Source organism: Scyliorhinus torazame, chromosome 10 (genome assembly GCF_047496885.1).
Source record: "Scyliorhinus torazame isolate Kashiwa2021f chromosome 10, sScyTor2.1, whole genome shotgun sequence".
NCBI lineage: Eukaryota > Metazoa > Chordata > Chondrichthyes > Carcharhiniformes > Scyliorhinidae > Scyliorhinus > Scyliorhinus torazame.
In genome coordinates, this window is record NC_092716.1 from 52,468,928 (window position 1) to 52,491,403 (window position 22,476).

At 43.9% G+C, this 22,476-nt stretch overlaps 1 protein-coding gene across 8 annotated transcripts in view; it reads right to left on the bottom strand.

Annotated features, from left to right (window-relative positions):
• znf507 (zinc finger protein 507) overlaps positions 1-22,476 on the bottom strand; it is a 61,631-nt gene that overhangs the window by 10,436 nt on the left and 28,719 nt on the right. For all 8 annotated transcript variants that reach the window (XM_072518113.1, XM_072518112.1, XM_072518111.1 and 5 more), the window contains 3 exons: positions 19,470-21,820; positions 13,168-13,279; positions 1,014-1,125 (listed from right to left, as the gene is read on the bottom strand). In XM_072518113.1, coding sequence (XP_072374214.1) covers positions 1,014-1,125; positions 13,168-13,279; positions 19,470-21,758 — 2,513 coding nt within the window. In that variant the 5' untranslated portion in view covers positions 21,759-21,820. The remainder of the gene's footprint in view (positions 1-1,013; positions 1,126-13,167; positions 13,280-19,469; positions 21,821-22,476) is intronic.

Here is a 22,476-nt window from a genome sequence, read left to right on the forward strand (position 1 = left end):
TGTCATGAAACCCAAATGTAGTTAGCAACAATGCTTTGGGTGAAATGACAGATTAAATTTAAAGTAGTATGAAAGTATACATCTTGTTAGGAAGATTCAGTAAAAGCAATACAAACTAAATGATGCAGTTTTAAAACGTGTGCAGGAACAGAAGTACCTGGAGTGTATGTACATAAACCTATGAAGGTGACAGGGCAAGCTGAGAAGGCTGTTAATTAGCAGCTATTAATAATTATTACATTGTTAACAGGGTATTTACACTGTCAATTACAAGATTTAATGCACGGTTGGAAATTGAATGGGAAATTGGTGTGCAAATGCAGCAGCCTTAGCATCCTTAGCTTTATTAAGAATGCTATAGAGTACTGAAGCAAGGAAATTATGTTAAATCTGTATGCAACACTCGTTAGGCCTCATCTGAAGTATTTTGTTCAATTCTGAGCACCATCCTTTAAGAAGGATGTCAAGGTCTTAAAGAGGGTGTAGTATGATTGGAATCAATTATGTGGAGAGCTAGCATTGTTTTCCTCAGAGCAGAGAAGGTTTTTCCTCAGAGCAGAGAAGGTTAAGAGGAGATATATATATGATGTTGAACATGAATGGATTGGACAGAGTAAATGAGAAATTGTTTCCAGTGGCAGAACAGCCAGTATTGAAATGACACAGGTTTAAGGCAAAAGAACCAAAGGTGATATGAGGAAACTGGTTTTATACAGGAAGCTATTGTTATCTGGAATGCACTGTTTGAAGGGGAGGTGGAAGCAGATTTTATTGTAGCTCTTAAGGGGGAACCGGACAATACTTAAAGGGAAGGATATTTGGGGCAACGGAGAAAGAGCAGGGGAATGTGACAAGTCGGATAGTTTTTACAAACAGTCAGCACAGGCACAGTGAGCTGAATGTGTCCTTCGTTGCATCATTCTATGGTTCATTGATTCTATGAAAATCTGGCCCAATACATTCAGATGTATGCATACAAAATTTAGCAAGGTTAGATTTTTCAGTGCACAAACCTGTAAGGTCTATCAGAGTTGTGGATTCTCCTGTGGTTTCTTACACCAATGTATGTCGAACTTGTGTAGTCACACACATCACATTTGTAAAGTTTCTGAGTTGACAGTATTTCTAGGTATAAAGGAGTCATAGAATTAATTGTTGAAGATATTAGCTCAGAATTGACATAAAAGGCAACATAGTCAAGATCTATCAATATACATTCCACTTGACGCAAGTATCCTTCATTATATAATGTAAGCATAGTAGTGTTTACACAGGATTTTATTCAAGACTTGCTGGAACCCAGATTTTTATGGGCAGGGTTGGTGGGTAGCAGGGTGATGGTCAACAAGAAGTGCAAAGATACAGAAAATAAAGTTTTGAAAAATAAATGTAGAGTACTCAATTCATTTTTTCCAATTAAGGGGCAATTTAGCGTGTTCAATCCACCTCCCTTGCACATCTTTGGGTTGTGGGGGCAAAACCCATGTAAACTCGGGGAGAATATGCAAACTCCACATGGACAGTGACCCAGAGCCGGGATCGAACCTGGGACCTCGGCGCCGTGAGACTGCAGTGCTACCACGGCGTCACTGTGCTGCCCGTCAGAAAATAAAGTTAATCAATATCAAAACAGTTTTTTTGGTTTTATTCCTCATAGATTCATGCTAGCAGGAACATTGTTGTAAATGTCAATCTTCAACAGGCTTGCTCATCATTGTGCAATGGTCAGTTCAGGATGCTCTAGCTCCACAGTGTTCTGGGTCAGGGTTTAGAGAATCCCAAAGTGCATCATGGAGTTCATCTGACCCACAACTATTAACAGATTGTGGTATGGGGAGCACACGGCCCACTCTAAGTGTGGTACTTCAGAAATGGAAAAGTTATTTTTAAAACAAAACAATGTTTATTCTATGAACTCAAGTTAACCTTTTTAAAACAAAGTGAATATCTTAGCAACCATTAATTCAAAGATAATGCCCAAAGAATACAACACTAAGTAACCTTTATGCTGTCCTTTTAACACCCAGAAGACTTAACAAACCTTTAAACATAAGCACATCAGAGTTTACAGTCACTACTGAAAACATTTATAATTCTTCTGAATTCATCAAATGATTAAGAGATAGTCCTTCATGGCAGAGAGCTCAACAATACAGCTGCTTTGGCTGACTTCAGTTGCAACACACTGAAAAATGAAACCAAAAAGACAGACACACCCAAGCTTTTCTCAAAGTGAAACTAAAAAGCAGAACAGGAGCTCAGCTCCACCTACACTCTGACATCACTGCAGTAAGATGAGCAGTCAAACATTTCTTAAAACGACATTCTCATGACACTTACCCCCAAGAAAAAAAAAATAAACCATCAACTTCAAGATGGTTTCATTTTTCACCTTTTCGCCATCCTTTTAAGAAATGTACACAGTAAATATACTTCATTGTTTCAAAAAACAACACACGCAAACAGGTATAGTGTTGGGTGGGGTTAATGGGTTATGGGGATAGGGTGGAGGTGCTAAACTTGGGTAGGGTGCTCTTTCCAAGAGCCGGTGCAGACTCGATGGGCCGAATGGCCTCCTTCTGCACTGTAAATTCCATGATCTATGATAATACTAGTCCATTTTTTCCCCATTCCTCTTCCTCCAACTGAAATCCTTCGTGATTGACAGTCTCTTTGAACAAGAAGGTCTCTGCACGATCCGTCCGTTTCTCTACGCCTCAGCATTTCTCTTAAGTCATACTTTAGTTCAATCTGATCACAGAGTCCCTTGCAATTCTCCAACACAGGAGCATTGGTTATCACAGCTTTCAGGCAGTCAAATGCCTGTCGAAAGTCCGCTGTCAATTGAAATTTTCGACGTTTCTTAAGCAAGTCCATCTGTGGAGCAATCACGCAACAAAACTTTTGCACAAATGTTCGAACAAATCCACTCATGCAAAGAAATCGCATTATTTCCTGTCGTCGTGAGAGTATCGGAAACTCCTCAAGGAAAGTGACTTGGGCTTTTCCAAATTCACTTTTGGCTAGGTTTATCACCAAACCCGCCTCCTGAAGTCGATCAAATAACTCCATCAGATGTTTTCAATGTTCTGTCCATGTCTGGCTGAAAATTACCAGATCGTCGATGTATACCGCACAATTGGGTAATCCTGAAACAATTTTGTTAGTTAACCGTTGAAATGTGGCTGGGGTGTTTTTCATGCCAAATAGCATACCTTTGAATTGGTATATACCATCTGGAATTGTAGCCACCTAAAATGGCTGATTCCCGAGTAAAATGGTCAAACCCCGATCTAAAATGGCGAACGAAAGTGGCTGATGGGACAATCAGCCAACAGGACTCAAACGGACGGCTGCAGGCAAAACAGTGTATTCGGCTCTGAGGAAGTCGGCCCAGACCGATACCTGCAACCATTAATAGCACAACAACCCAGCCATCTGCATACTAAGCAGCCATCCCCGGTAACAATTGCTGCACATTAGCAACATAAAGCCGATCCAGACTTTTCGGCGCCAGCAGTGGCTGAGACAAAGAAAGGTGGACGACCACCCCCCGATCAAGGAATCTCCCCATTATTGGAGCCTATCGAACCCAGTGATTGGGACCAAGTCCAATCACTTGGAACCAGGGTCAAGGCCCGCCCCGAGAGGCGGGAAGCCCCTAGGGACTATAAAAATAGGGGCCAAGTTCAGATCGGCCCTTCTTCTCCTACTCGCAACCTTCGACGAGGAAACAAGTAAGTGTTACTCCAGCGATCGCTACCAGATAGGTGTTCCAGACTATCGACTCGTATCAGCCTTTTTGAATCCCGCAGGCCAGACCCAATTCGATAGACCATTCGTTTCCCTGACCTGGTGGGCCATCATCAAAGTTAAGTATTGGCCTTTAGTGGTAGGTAATAGTCTAGAAGTAGGATTATTGTATAAGTATTTATTGCTGTATATAATAAATGATCGTTGATTTAACTTTTACTAAGCAGTGTGCTGAATTATTAATCATTACTTGAGCTTGAACCACGTGGCGGTATCAGAAAGATACCTGGCGACTCGTGAGCAAAGGTGACAGAATTAGAGCTGATAAAACTAAGGCTAATAAGAGCAACAGAATCACAAAAGCTGAAATCTCCTTCGCCCTTTCGGATAAAGGTACCTGCCAGTAACCTTTAAGTTAATCCAGTTTAGAAATAAAAACTGATCGAGAATCTCAATGCAATCCTCCAAACGTGGGATAGGATAAGAGTCCGTTCTGGTAACTGCATTAACCTTGTCCACACACAACCGTTGGGTACCTTCTGGTTTTGGTACCATCAGTATAGGTGAGCTCCATTGGCGGCAACCCACTTCAATTATGCCATTTTTCAGCATACTCTCAATCTCTTTGTTAACCAGTGCCAAACTTAAAGGGTTAAGTCTGTATGGATGTTGTTTGATTGGAACAGCATTTCCCACATCTACACCATGTATAGCCATTTTAGTACTTCCCAATTTATCTCTACAAACTTGCCCATGTGATATCAACTCTTTCAGGTCAGTTCGTTTTTCCTCTGGAAGATAACTCAACAATTTATCCCAATTTTTAAGAAAATCCTCGTTTTCCAATTTAATTTGAGGTATGTCAAATTCACAGTCATCTGGATTTGGTTCGTCACTGAGTTAGAATTATTAAAACCTCCTTTTTCTCTCCTTCCCTTTCAAAGTACCTTTTAAGCATATTCACATGACACACTCGGTGAGTCTTCCTTCTATCTGGTGTTTTTACCACATAATTCACCTCACTTGATTTCCTTGCAATCTGATAAGGTCCACAAAACCTAGCTTTTAAAGGTTCACCTACCACTGGTAACAATATTAAAACTTTATCTCCACTGGCAAAACTACAAACTTTGGATTTCTTGTCCGCGACCCGTTTCATCACATTTTGTGCAACTTTCAAATGTTGTCTAGCCAATTCACCTGCTCTATTTAATCGTTCCCTAAAATTTGACACGTAATCCAATAATGTAATTTCCGATTTCTCACCCACCAATTTTTCCTTAATCAATTTAAGTGGTCTTCTTATCTCATGGCCAAAAATTAGTTCAAAAGGACTAAAATTGGTTGACTCATTAGGTGCATCCCTAATTGCAAACAGTACGAATGGAATTCCTTTATCCCAATCCTTTGGATAATCGTGACAATAAGCCCTCAGCATTGTCTTTAATGTCTGATGCCACCTTTCTAATGCACCCTGCGATTCTGGATGGTACGCAGTTGATTTAAATTGTTTTATTCCTAATCTATCCATAACTTTGAATAACTTTGAGGTAAAATTTGATCCTTGATCCAATTGTATTTCTGTGGGTAGTCCATATCCCATGAAGAATTTAAGTAATTCCTCCACAATCTTTTTAGCTGTAATATTAGGGACTGGAATGGCCTCTGGAAACCTAGTAGACACATCCATTATAGTCAAAAGATATTGATTCCCACTTTTTGTTTTCGGAAGTGGTCCTACACAATCAATTAGGGCCCTTGTAAAAGGTTCCTCAAATGCTGGAATGGGTATTAAGGGCGCTGGTTTTATCACTGCTTGAGGTTTCCTTATCACTTGACATGTGTGACATGATTGACAAAATGTAACTACATCTTTATGTAGTCCTGGCCAATAAAAATGTTTCTGGATTTTAGCTAGTTTTCTTATTCCCAAATGACCTCATGTGCAACTCGCAACACCTCCTTTCTATACCCTACCGGCAATACTATTTGATGAACTTCTGCCCACTTTTCATCCGCCTGCATATGTAAAGGTCTCCATTTTCTCATCAAGACATTACTTTTACAGTCATAACACTCTGGTATACACTCAGATTCCTCCTCCGTGTATGCTTTCTGATACATCCGTTTTATTTCTACATCTTTCTGTTGTAACATCCGCCAATTTTCCTTTACTAAAAATATCCGCCTCATCCTCCACCTGTTCTTGTTCTTTTTCAACCATCTGATCAAAAATCGTTTCTGATAATTCAACTTCATCTTCACTCTTTGATTTCTCCTCTTATCTTAACCTGTTACTTTGCGACCTTGTTACTATACAATGCAGAAAAATCCCAGGATATTCGTCCTTCAACACTTCAGATGTCTGATTTTCCACTGGTTTATCAACCATGTAGGCATCACTCCCACATACGATCCAGCTATATCATTACCCAAGATAAACTGTATTCTTGGACAAGATAGTTTCTCTATTACTCCTACTACCACTTCACCACTCTTCACTGGACTTTCCAACCTTACCTTATATAATGGGGCGCAACTCCTCTCACCCTGAATTCCACATATTACCACCTTTTCTGGCAACATTCTTCCCAAACTACGTAACTCCTCAGCTCTTACCATTAAAGATTGACTAGCTCCCGTATCTCTTAAAATTGCGACTTCTTTACCTGCTCCGCCTGATACACAGGAGTAAACTTTACCCACACAAGTAAATTCTTTAAAGAGATCTGGCACCTTATTATCAATCACCTCTTGATCAGGCTGTACAATCTTTTGCACCTCCTTCGCTTCACTTGGGCTTTCCTTTACCACTTTAACAAACCCCACTGTCTTATCCTGTTTTACCACATCAGCCTTCCCAGTGCTTTTCTTCCACCACCAACACTGTGACTTTACATGGCCTAGTTTATTACAGTGAAAACATTTGAAACTTTTCATGTCTCTTCCACCCTCCTGGATTTCTTTTTTAGTCTGAGGTACACTGTCCTTATTATCTCCCATCAGATCACCTTTACCTTTACCACTTGAGTATTTCTCATGTCCCCAGTTTCGATCCCTTACAGGCTGAAACTGATGTCGGAAACCAAGCTTTGATTTATGAACTAATTCATAAACATCTGCCATTTCTGCTGCTAATCTCACAGTTTTAACCCTCTGCTCTTCCACGTGAGTTCTCACTACATCAGGAATTGAATTTTTAAACTCTTCCAAAAGTATAATTTCTCGGAGAGCTTCATACGTTTGGTCTATTTTCAAAGCCCTTATCCACCTATCACAATTACTCTGTTTGAGTCTTTCAAACTCCATGTATGTTTGACCAAATTCTTTCCTTAAATTTCTAAACCTTTGTCTGTAAGCTTCAGGCACTAGTTCATATGCACCTAAGATGGATTTTTTCACCTCCTCATAAGTCCCAGATACCTCCTCCGGTAGTGATGCAAACACTTCACTAGCCCTACCTATCAGCTTTGTTTGAATCAGTAATATCCACATGTCCTGTGGCCATTTCATTTGTTTAGCTACCTTCTCAAATTAAACAAAAAAGGCTTCTACCTCCTTCTCGTTAAACCTTGGCAATGCGTGGACATATTTAAATAGATCCCCATCACGCCTTCGACTTAGACGCTCTTTCTTACTATCCTCATCATTATCATCCAACTGACTGTCATGTTTCATGGCCATTTTCTGAAGTTCAAACTCTCGCTCTTTATCTTTTTCCCTGATCTGTTTCTCCCTTTCTCTTTCCTCTCTATCTCTTTCGTATTCAAGCTGCTTTAATTCTTTCTTATGTTTCATTTGTTTAAGTTGTAACTGAAGTTTTGCCATTTCCAATGAGTCAAACTGTATCTCAGGCAACTTTAAATGCTTAGCCACCGCCATAATTATCTCATCTTTTCGCATTTTGTCAGGTAATGTTAACTGCAATGTTTTTGCCAAATCTAACAGTCTGCTTTTAGTCTCTGTCTGTAAGGTACTGCGTGTGACCGTCTCCACCCCCAAAAACGTCTGCGCCTCTGAAAGAGCCATTGTCCACAACACACTCTCTACTTAAACTAAAATACCACACCTGAAAAGCAACCACAATATGCTCACCCCTCACTGTCTTTAAGTTCACTAAGCCAATCCAATAGATAGACTTTTATCCCCCTCGAGCCCCCAATTGTTATGGGTCAGGGTTTAGAGAATCCCAAGTGTATCATGGAGTTCACCTGACTCACAACTATTAATAGATTGTGGCCCACTCTACAAGTGTGGTACTTCAGAAACGGAAAAGATCTTTTTAAAACAAAACAATGTTTATTCTATGAACTCAAGTTAACCTTTTTAAAACAAACAGTGAATATCTTAGCAACCATTAATTCAAAGATAACCCCCAAAGAATACAACACTAAGTAACCTGTATGCTGTCCTTTTAACACCCAGAAGACTTAACAAACCTTTAAACATAAGCACATCAGAGTTTACAGTCACTACTGAAAACATTTATAATTCTTCTGAATTCACCAAATGATTAGTCCTTCATGGCAGAGAGCTCAACAATGCAGCTGCTTTGGCTGACTTCAGCTGCAACACACTGAAAAACGAAACCAAAAAGACAAGACACACCCAAGCTTTTCTCAAAGTGAAACTAAAAAGCAGAACCAGAGCTCAGCTCCACCTAAACTCTGACATCACTGCAGTAAGATGAGCAGTCAAACATTTCTTAAAGCGACATCCTCATGACAACAGGAATGCCCAATATTTTTAAAAAGGGGTCAACATCCAAGAACAGTTGAAAAAGAAACAGTTTTGGATAGAAAGTAAAGGAAGCTATCATTTTAACTTGATAGTGTTCCCACCCCAACCTTTAGTACACGATCGCCACCTGTAGTTAGAATTTATTTTATTAGAGAGCAGATAAAGACAAATAAATTAAATCTAGCTGCTTGTGAAACTTTATTTGTATAAGTGTCTTAGTCCTCCTGCAAAGAACAAAACTTCAAGTGCCTATTCCAACATTCATTCAAATCCACAAATATGGATAAACACAGAAAGCAATCAACAAAATAAAAATATTGTATAGCTCCCAGACTGAGAAATCTCAGTGGAACTATTAAAAAGGTAGCTGGACGCAAAGCTATCAATCAACTCCACATCCAGTTAGTAAAGCCGGGAAAACCAATGCTCTTCCAAAAGGCTATGATCTTGCTTTTTGTAAACAGAGATGAGTCTCTAATCAGACTGTCAAAATATTGAAGCCATTACTCCATCAATGGCTGCAAAGTAATTTGTGGCTCACGAGTGCTCAGTAGGCTGTAACAGCACTTTTATAGCATCCTGAAGTCTATAGCTGATGCATGTACATGAAATGTTTATATTGAAACAAGCAACAATTTTTCATTGCTTATGATGTCTTGAGTGTCTATGCTCACTCTCAACATATGTTTATGTAAAATTGAATTATGTACTGGAGTACCTAGCATAGTTAATACAGAGACATGGTAAGTTATAAATACATCATAGATATTTTTTTCTTTACATGAACTGGAAAGGACCTCATGGCCACTGGCCACAATTATTCAGTGGACAGCAAGATTGCAGATTATAGAAACTCCTGTGGCAGACCTCATTGCCTATGAATCAACAAAATAATTGAACTGCATTATAAACTGGCAAGGTCTGAAATTCCACCACCAGCACATTTTATAGATGACAAATTAGTCCATGCAGTCAGCCAGTGTTCCCGTTTGCATTCCATGACTGTATCCAACTACAATATTCAAATCAATGGTTAAGCAACGGAATGAAGATATTCACTCACAAACTATTATAAAATATCTATTAAGCTATATAAAATGTAAAAATCCTGCAAGCTTATGCAGGCATGTTATTTAATCCAGTCAATAGCATTTAGACATATAAGCCAGCTACTACAGCGTCCCTTCTGAGCTCACAATAAAACTATATTTATACTTAAGTTGCACAGCCTTGAAATAGTTCTGAGACAAAAGCTAGAATTAAGCTCCTTTACAGGTTCTTACTGCGATATTTGTGCTGGTGTTTAATCTTCCCAGTACACACTGGATCTGATATTTACAGAGAGGCATACTACCAGAGGCATACGACATACTACCAAGTTACCACCAACACGTCACCTGTTCCACCAGAGACCCAAACATCCTGGACCACTGCTACACAAATATCAAACATGCCTACCGCTCTATCACCCGCCCACACTTTGGCAAATCTGACCACAAGGCTGTGCTCCTGCTCATAAGCAAAAACTGAAGCGAGAGAATCTGTCAAAGAAAGTTGTGCATTGTTGGTCTGAGGAATCGGATGATCTCCTACGGGACTGCTTAGAGTCAGTGGATTGGTCAGTATTTTAAAACTCTGCGACCAGCGTGAACGAGTAGGCCACTACAGTAACTGACTTCATTAGGAAGTGTGTAGAAGACTGTGTGCCAAAGAAGCAAATCCGCGTGTTTCCCAACCGGTAACCCTGGATGAACAGGGATATCCACTGCTTGCTGAAGTCTAGGTCTGAGGCGTTCAAGTAAGGGGGTCCTGACCTCTGCAAGAAAGCCAGATATGATCTAAAGAAATCCATTAAAGATGCCAAAAGACAGTACCGGACCAAGCTCGAATCCCAGGCTAGCCACACGGACTCCCACCGTCTATGGCAAGGTCTGCATGACATAACAGGCTTCAAGATGAAGGCATGTAAAATCGTCGGTTCCAACGCACCTCTCCCTGATGAGCTCAACGCATTCTATGCCCACTTTGAGCAAGAGGTCAGGGAGAACGAGCCCTCCACCCCAGAAGCCGCGGATGAACTTGTATCTGAGATCACCACTGGAGACGTCAGAGCAGCCTTCTTGAAGGTCAACCCACGGAAAGCCACTGGCCCGGATGGGGTACCCGGACGAGCACTCAGGTCTTGCGCGGATCAGCTGGCATGGGTATTCGCATCTTCAACCTCTCTCTACAACAATCAGAGGTTCCTATCTGCTTCAAGAAGACAACCATCATCCCTGTACCAAAAGAAAGTCAAGCAGCGTGCCTTATCGTCCAGTGGCTCTGACATCCATCATCATGATGTGCTTCGAAAGGTTAGTCATGGCACGAATCAGCTCCAGCCTCCCAGATTGCCTTGATCCACTACAGTTTGCCTACCGCTGCAACGGGTCCACAGCAGACGCCATCTCCATGGCCCTGCACTCTACCCTGGAACACCTAGATAACAAAGACACCTATGTCAGACTGGTATTTATCGACTACAGCTCAGCCTTCAACACCATCATTCCTACGAAGCTCATCTCCAAACTCCGTGGCCTTGGCCTCGGCTCCGCCCTCTGTGACTGGATCCTGAACTTTCTAACCCACAGACCACAATGCGTAAAGATAGGCAACAACGCCTCTTCCACGATCATCCTCAACACCGGTGCCCCACAAGGCTGTGTCCTCAGCCCCCTACTATACTCCTTATACACCTATGACTGTTTGTGGCCAAATTACCCTCCAACTCGATCTTCAAATTTGCTGATGACACCACCATAGTGAGTCGGATTTCGAACAATGACGAGACAGAGTATAGGAATGAGATAGGGAATCTGATGAACTGGTGCGACGACAATAATCTCTCCCTCAATGTCATCAAAACGAAGGAGACTATCATCGACTTTAGGAAGTGTAGTGGAGAACATGCCCCTGTCTACATCAATGGGAACGAAGTAGAAAGGGTCGAGAGCTTCACGTTTTTAGGTGTACAGATCACCAACAGCCTGTCCTGATCCCCCCATGCTGACACTATAGTTAAGAACGCCCACCAACGACTCTACTTTCTCAGAAGACCAACTTCTACAGATGCACCATAGAAAGCATTCTTTCTGGTTGTATCACAGCTTGGTATGGAGCCTGCTCTACCCAAGACCGCAGGAAACTACAAAAGGTTGTGAATGCAGCCCAGTCCATCACGTAAACCAGCCTCCCATCCATTGACTCTATCTATAATTCCCGCTGCCTCAGAAAGGCAGCCAGCATAATTAAGGACCCTACTCACCCCAGACATACTCTCTTCCACCTTCTTCCGTCAGGAAAAAGATACCAAAGTTTGAGGTCACGTACCAACCGACTCAAGAACAGCTTCTTCCCTCCTGCCATCAGACTTTTGAATGGACCAACCTCGTATTAAGTTGATCCTTTCTCTACACCTTGCTATAACTAACATATTCTGCAGTTTCTCCTTCCTTCCCTATGTACGGTATGCATTGTTTGTACAGCATGCAAGAAACAATACTTTTCACTGTATACTAATACATGTGACAATAATAAATCAAATCAAAAAAAGAGGCAGGTGTGTCAACAGCTGGCAAATCTGGAGATGCCAGGTTCAGAGAGGTCTTGCTGAGGTTACGGGCAGGATCACACTCGAATTTCTTTCTTTACACCCTTTCCCAGCCAGATTAAAAGACTGTCAGACCACTGGGCAGGAAAGTCAGTAACACAAGACAGCAATGAGGACGGCCGCAGAATGGAGATTGTGATGGGGAAGGAAAGGGGATCCGGAAATAGCAGCGCATCGGGAATCTTCAGGGGGAGGAAGGTTCTGCAAAGCGTGAGAAAGTAGGGGGAGGCCAGAAATTGCAAGAAAGGAGGGAAATAGAGCTTGTGTGGGGAGTCAGATGATCATTCGGTGAGGGAATCAAAGGCAAGTCACAACAGTTGCATAGGAGGGACAAAGTAAGGGAAGTAAACCTGCATCTTCTTCCCCACAAGTGGTACTGGAAAAGTACTCACTTGCTGGCTCTGGCAGTTCTTGCCTTCCTTCAGCTGCCTTGGGAAACCCAGCCAAATTTAAATTTAAGCAGCTCGGAGATCTTCAGCCTTGTTAACATATTGAAATCACTGACCTGCCTGTCCACAGTAAGTTCCTGGACAATTCCAAACCCACCCTAGCTAAACCAGAAGTCGGTGCATTTGTGGTACGTTGGGAGGTCAGCTTGCACATTTATAACAATTTAACCACTACCCTACTCCAGCACCATCCTACCCACCTTTGTGGGACTAAAACGTCCCTCATTGATTCTCCTAGTCAGGAGGCTGTGCAGTAACCCGAGACAGAGCTTGAATAAACCAACTGACAAAAGGGGCAGATATCACTTGCCAAAGGCTAAGAAATAATATCACTGTTGAAACAGGGCCAGATAAAAACTTTACAGTGGTAACTTTCATCTTCACTTTAAACATCTGCGCCCTTTTTCATCATACATTCTGCACTAAAAGGACAGATGCCGAATTGGAAAGCAGGTCATCTATTCAGAAATAAACCCTCTTAATTTCATCTACAGCTCCAAGAGAAACCCAATTATCTAATATATCTGCAACTAGTGACACATTCTGCACATACATATATGCAAATATTCACATTACCCTCATGTGTGCTTCCAGTTTCTCCTCCTCTACTACAGTCACTATTTTCATCATTTGTTGAGGAAATGTCAGAGAGGCCATGTTGTTCACACTCATGGTTCCGAAGTTGACTCTGTCAGAAAGATACCCAGAATGTCAAAAAATAAGCCATATATTTACATAGGATGAATTCAACAAACTACAAGGAGCCAAAATTAAATGTGGTAATCCTTCACTTCATAAAATATTTCAGTAATTTGTTGAATTACAATGATTTAAACTCAGTAGATGGAGAAAATATTTAAAAGTATGCATTTGGATGGAAGAACTCAACAAGATACTATCCCACTTTAACTCAAATTAGATTATTGAGCATGTTAAAAACCAAAACTGAGACTTCCGGTTGCGGCGAGGATGAGCTAGCCGCACGTTTCGGCAGCTCCAGCTCCGACGGACATTCGGGCTCTTTTAAGAGCCCCAAAGGGGACTTTGCCGGCCGAAAAACCCGGTGTGAGGTGCGTGGGAAGGGAGTCCCCCCCCCGAACGACGGAGGGAAAAACCGGCGGCGGCGGCTGCAGCCCGAAGAATCTTCAACCATAAGGTCAGAGGGAGTGGAGAACAAAATGGCGGCGGAGAAATCGCAGGTGACATGGAGGCCTGAGCAGGATGAAGTAGTGAGACGGTGCGTGGATCTGCTGAAGAAGGAGGTACTGACCCCGATGTTGCAGGCAATGGAGGGGCTTAAGGAGACATTAAAGACCCAGGAGACTGAGCTTCGCGTGGTGGAGCAGAAGGTGTCAGGTATTGAGGACGAGGTCCTGGGCCTGGCGGTTAAGACTCAGACGCACGAGGCACTTCATAAAAAGTGTGCTGACAGGATTGAGGCCCTTGAAAATGGAGCGCGAAGGAAGAACCTTAGGATACTAGGTCTCCCTGAGGGTGTGGAAGGAGTGGACTGTGGAGCGTACGCAAGTAAGATGCTGAGCTCACTGATGGGTGCTGAGGCCCCTGCGGGCCCCATGGAGGTAGAGTGGGCAAATCGGATCCCGGCGAGAAGACCAAAAGCGGGAGAACCACCGAGGGCGATAATCGTGCGATTCTACCGCCTTAAGGACAGAGAAGAGGTCCTGAGATGGGCTAAAAAGGTGCGGAGTAGCAGATGGGAGAATGCTGTGGTAAGGATATACCAGGATTGGAGTGCGGAGGTGGCGAGAAGGAGGGCGAGCTTCAACCGAGCCAAAGAGGTTTTGCACAAAAGGAAGGTGAAGTTTGGGATGCTGCAGCCGGCAAGACTATGGGTCACGTATCAGGAGAGACACTATTATTTCGAGACAGCGGAGGAAGCATGGTCCTTCATCAATGAAGAGAAACTGGACCGGAACTGAGGGACTGATGCTGCAGGGAATTGTTATTGTTCTTGTTTTTGTTAATGTTATGGTGAAAGTTAATCGAGAAGTAAACAGGGTAGGGGGGGGGACACTGGGGAAATGTGGGCGCCGGTGAGGGGGGAAAGGCGGGACATAGTCGAAGAATAGGGAAAGGGAGGGGGAGGGGAAAGGGAGCTGCGCCATAAGTGGCGGGTCAGGTAAAGGGATGTTCCCGCGCCAGAAAGAATAAGGCGGGAAAACAGGCGCAAGGCGGATGGGAGTTCCCTCACACCGGGGGGTCGAGGAGTGAGCAGGAGTAGCCGGGGTCAGTTGAAGTCAGCTGACTTACAGAAGTGATATGGGGGGAGCAATCAAGCTAGAAAGGGATCTAGTGGGGGGGGGGGGGGGGGGGGGTGGGGGTGACAACTGGGTTGCTGCTGCGGAAATCCAAAAAGGAAATGGCTAAAGAGTGGGTGGTCGGGGGCGGAGTACGACGCTGGGGGAGCGAGCGGGAGCGCGGAGGCAGGATATGGGACTGGCCTAGAGAAGGTAATGGCTAGTCGACACGGGAGGGGGGGCAGGTAGCCCCCCAGTGAGGCTGATCACGTGGAACGTGAGAGGCCTGAATGGACCGATAAAAAGGGCCCGAGCGCTCGCGCATTTGAAAGGACTAAGGGCAGACGTGGTTATGCTCCAAGAGACACACCTAAAGGTGGCGGACCAAGTTAGGCTAAGGAAAGGATGGGTGGGACAGGACTCCACTCAGGACTGGACGCAAAGAACAGAGGGGTGGCCATTTTGGTGGGGAAACGAGTAGCATTTGAAGCAAAGAACATCGTAGCAGATAGTGGAGGTAGATATGTAATGGTGAGTGGTAGGCTGGAGGGAATGGAGGTCGTGTTGGTTAATGTGTATGCCCCAAATTGGGACGATGCGGGGTTCATGAGACGGATGCTGGGGCGTATTCCGGACCTGGAGACAGGAAATTTGATTTTAGGAGGGGACTTCAATACGGTGCTGGACCCGGGGCTAGATAGATCCAGCTCAAGGACCGGAAGAAGGCCGGCAGCGGCCAAGGTACTTAAGGGGTTTATGGACCAAATGGGGGGAGTGGATCCATGGCGATTTCTTTGACCCAGGGCTAGGGAGTATTCCTTCTTCTCCCACGTCCATAAAGTGTACTCCCGGATAGATTTTTTTGTTTTAGGAAGGTCGTTGATCTCTAGGGTGGAAGAAGCTGAATACTCAGCCATAGCGGTTTCGGACCATGCCCTACATTGGGTGGACCTGGAAGTAGGAGAGGACAGGGAGCAGAGAACACTCTGGCGATTAGATGTGGGACTGATGGCGGATGAGGGAGTGTGTGCAAGAGTGAGGGGGTGTATTGAGAGATACCTGGAGGTCAATGACGACGGCGAGGTCCCTGTCGGAGTGGTCTGGGAAGCACGAAAAGCGGTGGTCAGAGGAGAGCTGATTTCTATTGGGGCCCACAAAAGGAAAACAGAGGCCAAGGAAAGGGATAGATTACTGGGGGAGATTTTAAGGGTGGACAGGGAATTTGCAGAGACCCCGGAGGAGGAGCTGTACAGGGAGAGGAGACGACTCCAGACTGAGTTTGACCTTCTGACCACCAGAAAGGCGGAGGTACTGTGGAGGAAGGCACAGGGGAGGAGGTATGAATATGGGGAAAAGGCTAGTCGCCTGTTGGCGCACCAACTGCGAAAGAGGGCAGCAGCGAGGGAGATAGGAGGAATTAGGGATGAAAGGGGAGACACTGTGCGAAGGGCAGGAAAGATAAATGAGGTGTTTAAGACCTTTTATGAGGAACAGTATAGGTCTCAGCCCCCAGAGGGAGAGGAGGGGATGCGGCAGTTCCTGGACCAATTGAGGTTCCCGAAAGTGGAGGAGCAGGCGGTGGCAGGCCTGGGGGCGCCGATTGAGGTGGACGAGGTTATTAAGGGACTGGGAAGCATGCAAGCAGGGAAGGCCCCGGGGCCGGACTGGTTCCCGGTGGAATACTACAGAAAATATGTGGACTTGTTGGCCCCGTTGTTGGCGAGGACGTTCAATGAGGCCAGGGAAGGGGGGGCTCTACCCCCGACGATGTCGGAGGTGACGATATCGCTAATTTTGAAGAGGGACAAAGATCCGTTGCAGTGCGGGTCCTATAGACCTATTTCACTATTGAACGTGGACGCCAAATTGCTGGCAAAGGTGCTGGCATCGAGGATAGAGGACTGTGTCCCGGGGGTAGTGCACGAAGACCAGACAGGGTTCGTAAAAGGGAGACAACTGAATGTTAACGTGCGACGACTATTAGGGGTGATAATGATGCCCTCAGTGGAGGGGGAGGCAGAGATAGTGGCGGCAATGGACGCAGAGAAGGCATTTGATAGGGTGGAGTGGGAGTATTTATGGGAAGTGTTGAGGTTTGGGTTTGGGAACGGGTTTATTCGCTGGGTTAGACTACTTTATGGGGCACCAACGGCAAGCGTAGTTACAGGTCGACATCGATCGGAGCATTTCCGATTATATAGGGGAACAAGACAGGGATGCCCGCTGTCTCCATTGTTGTTTGCGTTGGCAATTGAACCTCTGGCCATGGCGTTGAGAGACTCCAGGAAATGGAGAGGGGTGACTAGAGGGGGAGAAGAACACCGAGTCTCGTTATACGCGGATGACCTATTGTTATACGTGTCGGACCCAGCGGGGGGGGGATAGGTTATGCGAATTTTGAGGAGGTTCGGGGAATTTTTGGGGTATAGGTTAAACATGGGGAAGAGTGAATTATTTGTGATACATCCAGGGGACCAGAGTAGAGAGATAGAAGGCTGACCGCTAAGGAAAGTGGAAAGAAACTTTCGATACCTGGGGATTCAGATCGCTAGGAGCTGGGGAACCTTGCACAGACTTAATCTGACACGGCTGGTAGAACAAATGGAGGAGGACTTTAAGAGGTGGGACATGCAGCCTTTATCGCTGGCGGGCAGGGTGCAAGCAATTAAGAGGATGGTCCTTCCAAGGTTCTTATTTGTATTCCAATGTCTCCTTATTTTAATCACCAGGACCTTTTTTAATAAAATAGATAGGAGCATTACGAGCTTTGTGTGGGCAGGGAAAGTTCCGAGAGTAAGGAGGGGGTTCCTTCAGCGCAGTAGGGACAGGAGGACTGGCACTACCGAACTTGGGAGATTATTATTGGGCCACCAATGTGGCAATGATACGTAGATGGATGATGGAGGGTGAGGGAGCAGCGTGGAAAAGGCTGGAGAGAAGGTCCTGTAAAGGGACGAGTCTAGAGGCGCTGGTGACGGCACCGCTACCGCTCTCACCTAAAAAGTACACCACGAACCCGGTGGTGGCGGCAACACTGAACATATGGGGACAGTGGAGGCGACAGAGAGGGGTGCGGGGAGCCCTGGTGGGGTCCCCTATCAGGGACAACCATAGGTTCGCCCCAGGAAGAATGGATGGAGGATTTCAGAGCTGGTACCAGTTGGGAATTAGGAAGGTGGGAGATTTATTCATAGATGGGACTTTTGCGAGCTTGGGTGCACTGGAGGAAAAGTATAAGTTACCCCGGGGAAATTTCTTGAGATATATGCAGGTGAGGGCGTTTACTAGACAACAGGTGAGGGAATTTCCGCGGCTCCCGACACAGGGGATACAGGACAGGGTGCTTTCAGGGGTGTGGGTCGGAGAGGGCAAGGTGTCAGAGATTTACAGAGAGATGAGGGAAGAGGGGGAGGAGTCGGTGGGCGAACTAAAAAGAAAGTGGGAAGAACTAGGGGAGGAGATAGAGGAGGGTATGTGGGCTGATGCCCTAAGCAGGGTAAACTCCTCTTCCTCATGCGCCAGGCTTAGCCTGATTCAATTTAAGGTGCTACATAGAGCACACATAACGGGGGCAAGATTGAGCAGGTTTTTTGGAGTGGAGAACAGATGTGGGAGGTGTGGCGAGAGCCCGGCAAACCACGCACATATGTTTTGGGCGTGCCCGGCACTGGAAGGATATTGGAAGGGAGTGACGGGAGTGATCTCGCAGGTGGTGAATGCCCGGGTCAAACCAAGCTTGGGGTTAGCTCTATTTGGAGTTGCGGAAGAGCCGGGAGTGCAGGAGGCGAAAGAGGCCGATGTCGTGGCCTTTGCGTCCCTCGTCGCCCGGCGCAGGATCCTACTCATGTGGAAGGAGACAAAACCCCCCGGACTGGAGGCCTGGGTAAACAATATGGCGGGGTTTATTGAACTGGAGCAGATAAAGTTTGCCCTGAGAGGATCGGCTCAAGGGTTCACCAGGCGGTGGCAGCCATTTCTCGACTACCTAGGGGAACGTTAGAGGGAAGACAGATGACCAGCAGCAGCAACCCAGGGGGAGGGGGGTGGGGGGGGGAGGAAGTTTAGTTGAGTATAGGTCAATAGAGAATGCGGTTTTGTTACTTGTGTATTATTATTATTATTGTTAAAAAGTTAAAAATTTCTGTTTTGTTATTGTTATCGTTTCGTTTGTTTTGTAAGCGGGAAGAATGTTGTTCAGGAAAAAAATTTCAATAAAATATATTTTTTTAAAAACCAAAACTGATGCAATTTCTCAGAGAGGCACAACATCATTTTACAATGTTAAATCCACCATTATTTTAAAATAATGGTCAGTTTTTTTTGAAGAGCAGAGTCGGATTCAGCCTCCAAATTCACAGATATCTAAACTACTGTTAAATACCGAATGGTTCCTTAATCTTCGGTCAGATTTTTCAATTAAAAAAGTACCAAACTTACAAATGATTACAATCCAACTCGACCTTGAACAATTTAACATCTTTGAGAATGTTTTATTGTATCACAGAACTCGAGTGATATGCAATCCTTTACAGAATGATATGCAAAGCCAAAAAGGGCTGCAGTTTTACTTTAGTTTCAATATATAAACATTCAATGTAATGCGAATGAATGTCAGTTTACCTTATAGTAAAATGTTTCACTGCACCGCTTGCAGTGATATATTCTAGTCTTGCAGTGATTTATCATATGACTCTCCAGACTATTGCTATCAGCAGCAATATGATCACATATTGGACACTGGTAAGGTTGTCGTTGACGGTGAACTCTTAAGTGCTGCTTGATGTAGCCCTTGTTACCACTGCTATAGTGACAGAGGCGACAACGGTAAGGCCGCTCTGTGTTGGGTATGTACTCTACTAGGTTGCCTGGTGAACTCATATCATTTGAAGGTTGACATTGTGCATTATCCTGTAATTCCTTCAGGATATCTTCATCTGAAGCATTTTGGTCAGTTCTTTCTCTCAATTTTTCAATTACAGTGAGTAATGACATGCTGATGCCCATTTTAATTGGTACGTCAGAGAAACCAGATTTAGCCTCATCAAGCTGCAGGTCACTACTAGTACCATCTAGAGAATAATCGTGACCTGGAGAAACGGAAGCGCTGACTTCCATACTTCTCTGTCCTGTATCAAGTTCAAGATTTTTTGCATTTCCTCTGGTTAATTCTGGTGCTCTTGTCGGCATTGCAACAAGTGCTTCAGCAGCCAACGAATGAAGCCTCAAAGATTCAGAATTAGTTCTCCTTCGTGCTGGTGGAACATTTTCATCAACTGCCACAGGTTCAGTAGGTTTTAAAGCATTATTATTTTCTTCAGGATTCCACCCCAAGGCTGCTGCTTCCACAACACTGTTACTTTGTTGATACATTTCTGAAGAATCTTCGCAATAAATCATGTTCGACTTTTCAGAGATAAGTCTCTTCTCAACTTCAATATCTGGTGTAATCAGAAAGTGCTTTTCTGGAACAGTGTCTCCAGCTCCTGGGACACGCTCCACTATAACATTAACATGTCCCACCTTGTTAGAACTGCAGCTAATGATCTTCTGTGCAGAGGAAAGAAGGCTATCAGGAATTGTGTTCTCCTGTTCACAATCCAGTATCAGAGGCTCCTCCTCAACAATTTCCACTACTGTAGGACTAGGTGCTTTTGAACAGGTAATATCAGAACCTTTCACAGTTGTCTCAGATAGCGAGGGCTTGCAATCGAATGAGTCCACTGCAGTAATTGCAGCCACATCACAAAACTGCAATTGATTTGAACCAGTGCAGTGCACACTTTCCGATTTACTGGTTGGTGAAAAGACAATTATTGGTTCATCCTCATGAGTTGCGAGAGCTGGAGAAGAAACTGCTGAGGTAGCTGGCTCACACACCTCCTCAAAAATTGGATATGAACAATCTACTTCACCGGCATGTTTCCATGCATGTGTTTTTAACATTCGCTGGCGATCACAAGCGTAACTGCAAATCAAACACCTATACATGCCATACTGGTCATATGTATACCACTTTCTTGAGCCTGGCTCAGCGTCCAAACCAACATTTCCCGGTTTTGCTCTGCCTATAGTACTTGATTCTAATTGCTGCTGAATCTGTGGCAACTGTTTTCTCTGCACCTGTGCATCCTCGAGATGGATCCAAATATGAGCTTCAAGATCTTCTTGTTTTTTTGAAACAAAGCAACACTCAGAACACATCAATACCACCTCACTTGATTTTCCATGTTGCTCAAAGTGCTCCTTTAACTGTGGGAAAGTCAGTGAACTGAATTTGCATAAATTGCACTGATATCGAGCGAGTTTCCTGTGCAAATAGTTGTGTTCTACAAGATCGTTGGAAACTGTAGTGGCAAAGTTGCACTGTTCACATGTGTAGATTTCAGTATTGTTATGGCTCCGTATATGTGCATAAAAGACAGATTGCTCTACAGTAACAAAACTACAGATAGAACAACAGAAGCCCTTTGAAGTGTCAGTTTTATTCGCAGAGTTAATTGTCCTCGGGTCTTGACTATTACAACTCTTAGGCAGATCTTGTGTCTTGGGATAGGACTGTCTGACTGTGGTGTCATCCTTTAATTTATCACTGGTGGTGCCTGCAAGTTTTTTGACTGTGCCCTCACAGTTGCCAGCGTGCTCAAATATTTCACTCTTTGCATCAGAGGTGCTAGAATAAGGCCTCTTTTGACCAGCTAGAGAACACTGCTTTGATCTTCCTTTCTCCACAATCTTACTCAATTTTTCAATAACCCGAATTAATGAGCCCGACCGTTCCATTTTTGATACAATTTTACTATCCACAAATGAGCGAGTTGCTATCTGCTTCAAGAGATCTTCGTCACACTTATGCTTTATTGTACACCCATGGCTTTGAGGTTGAGAATCTGCAACAGCATCTGAAATCATACTGTCCAGTTGGTTGATATGTTGTATTACCAGTGCAACACTGCTCAAATTTTCCAGCGTCCCTACAAAAGAAACAAACATTTAACTCTTACTTATTATTCTGAAGAACACACTTACTACTATTAACTTTTGTGGATACAAAAAATAAGACTTACTTTTTAAATTCTAGCAAGCATACACTAAAATATATTTAACATTTTACCAGATCCAATTCCAACTCTGCATAGTTCACAAAGAACAGATTCTGGGAATTTCTTTCTGGAAATATTATTTGAAAGTTCCTGTGCTTACATTGTCACACTTCATTGTGATACACCCACATCCAGATACACAGACAACTTGCATTTATATAGCACCTTTAACAGAGAAAAACCCTCATGGTTTTTTTGAAAGACAAAAAAAGGACATGTCAAAAGAGACACAGTATTAGGAGAAGTTTCAAGGAGGAGATGCAGGTGCAGAAGCAGAAGGAACTAAGAGATGGAATTCCCGAATGTGGGTCCTACTTGGCTGAAGGCTCAACTATCAGACAAGGGACAAAAGGGTTGTAAAACGTGAAGAGTCTAAAAGTCAGATGAATGATATGTAAGGGAAGGGAAAGAGTTGGATAGCAGTGCTGTAGATTGTTAGAAGTAGTAAGTAGGGTGAAATTATGTTGGGATTTATTGATGGGACTAAGAATTCTAAATTTAATGCTTGGTTATCATGGAGTGTAGAT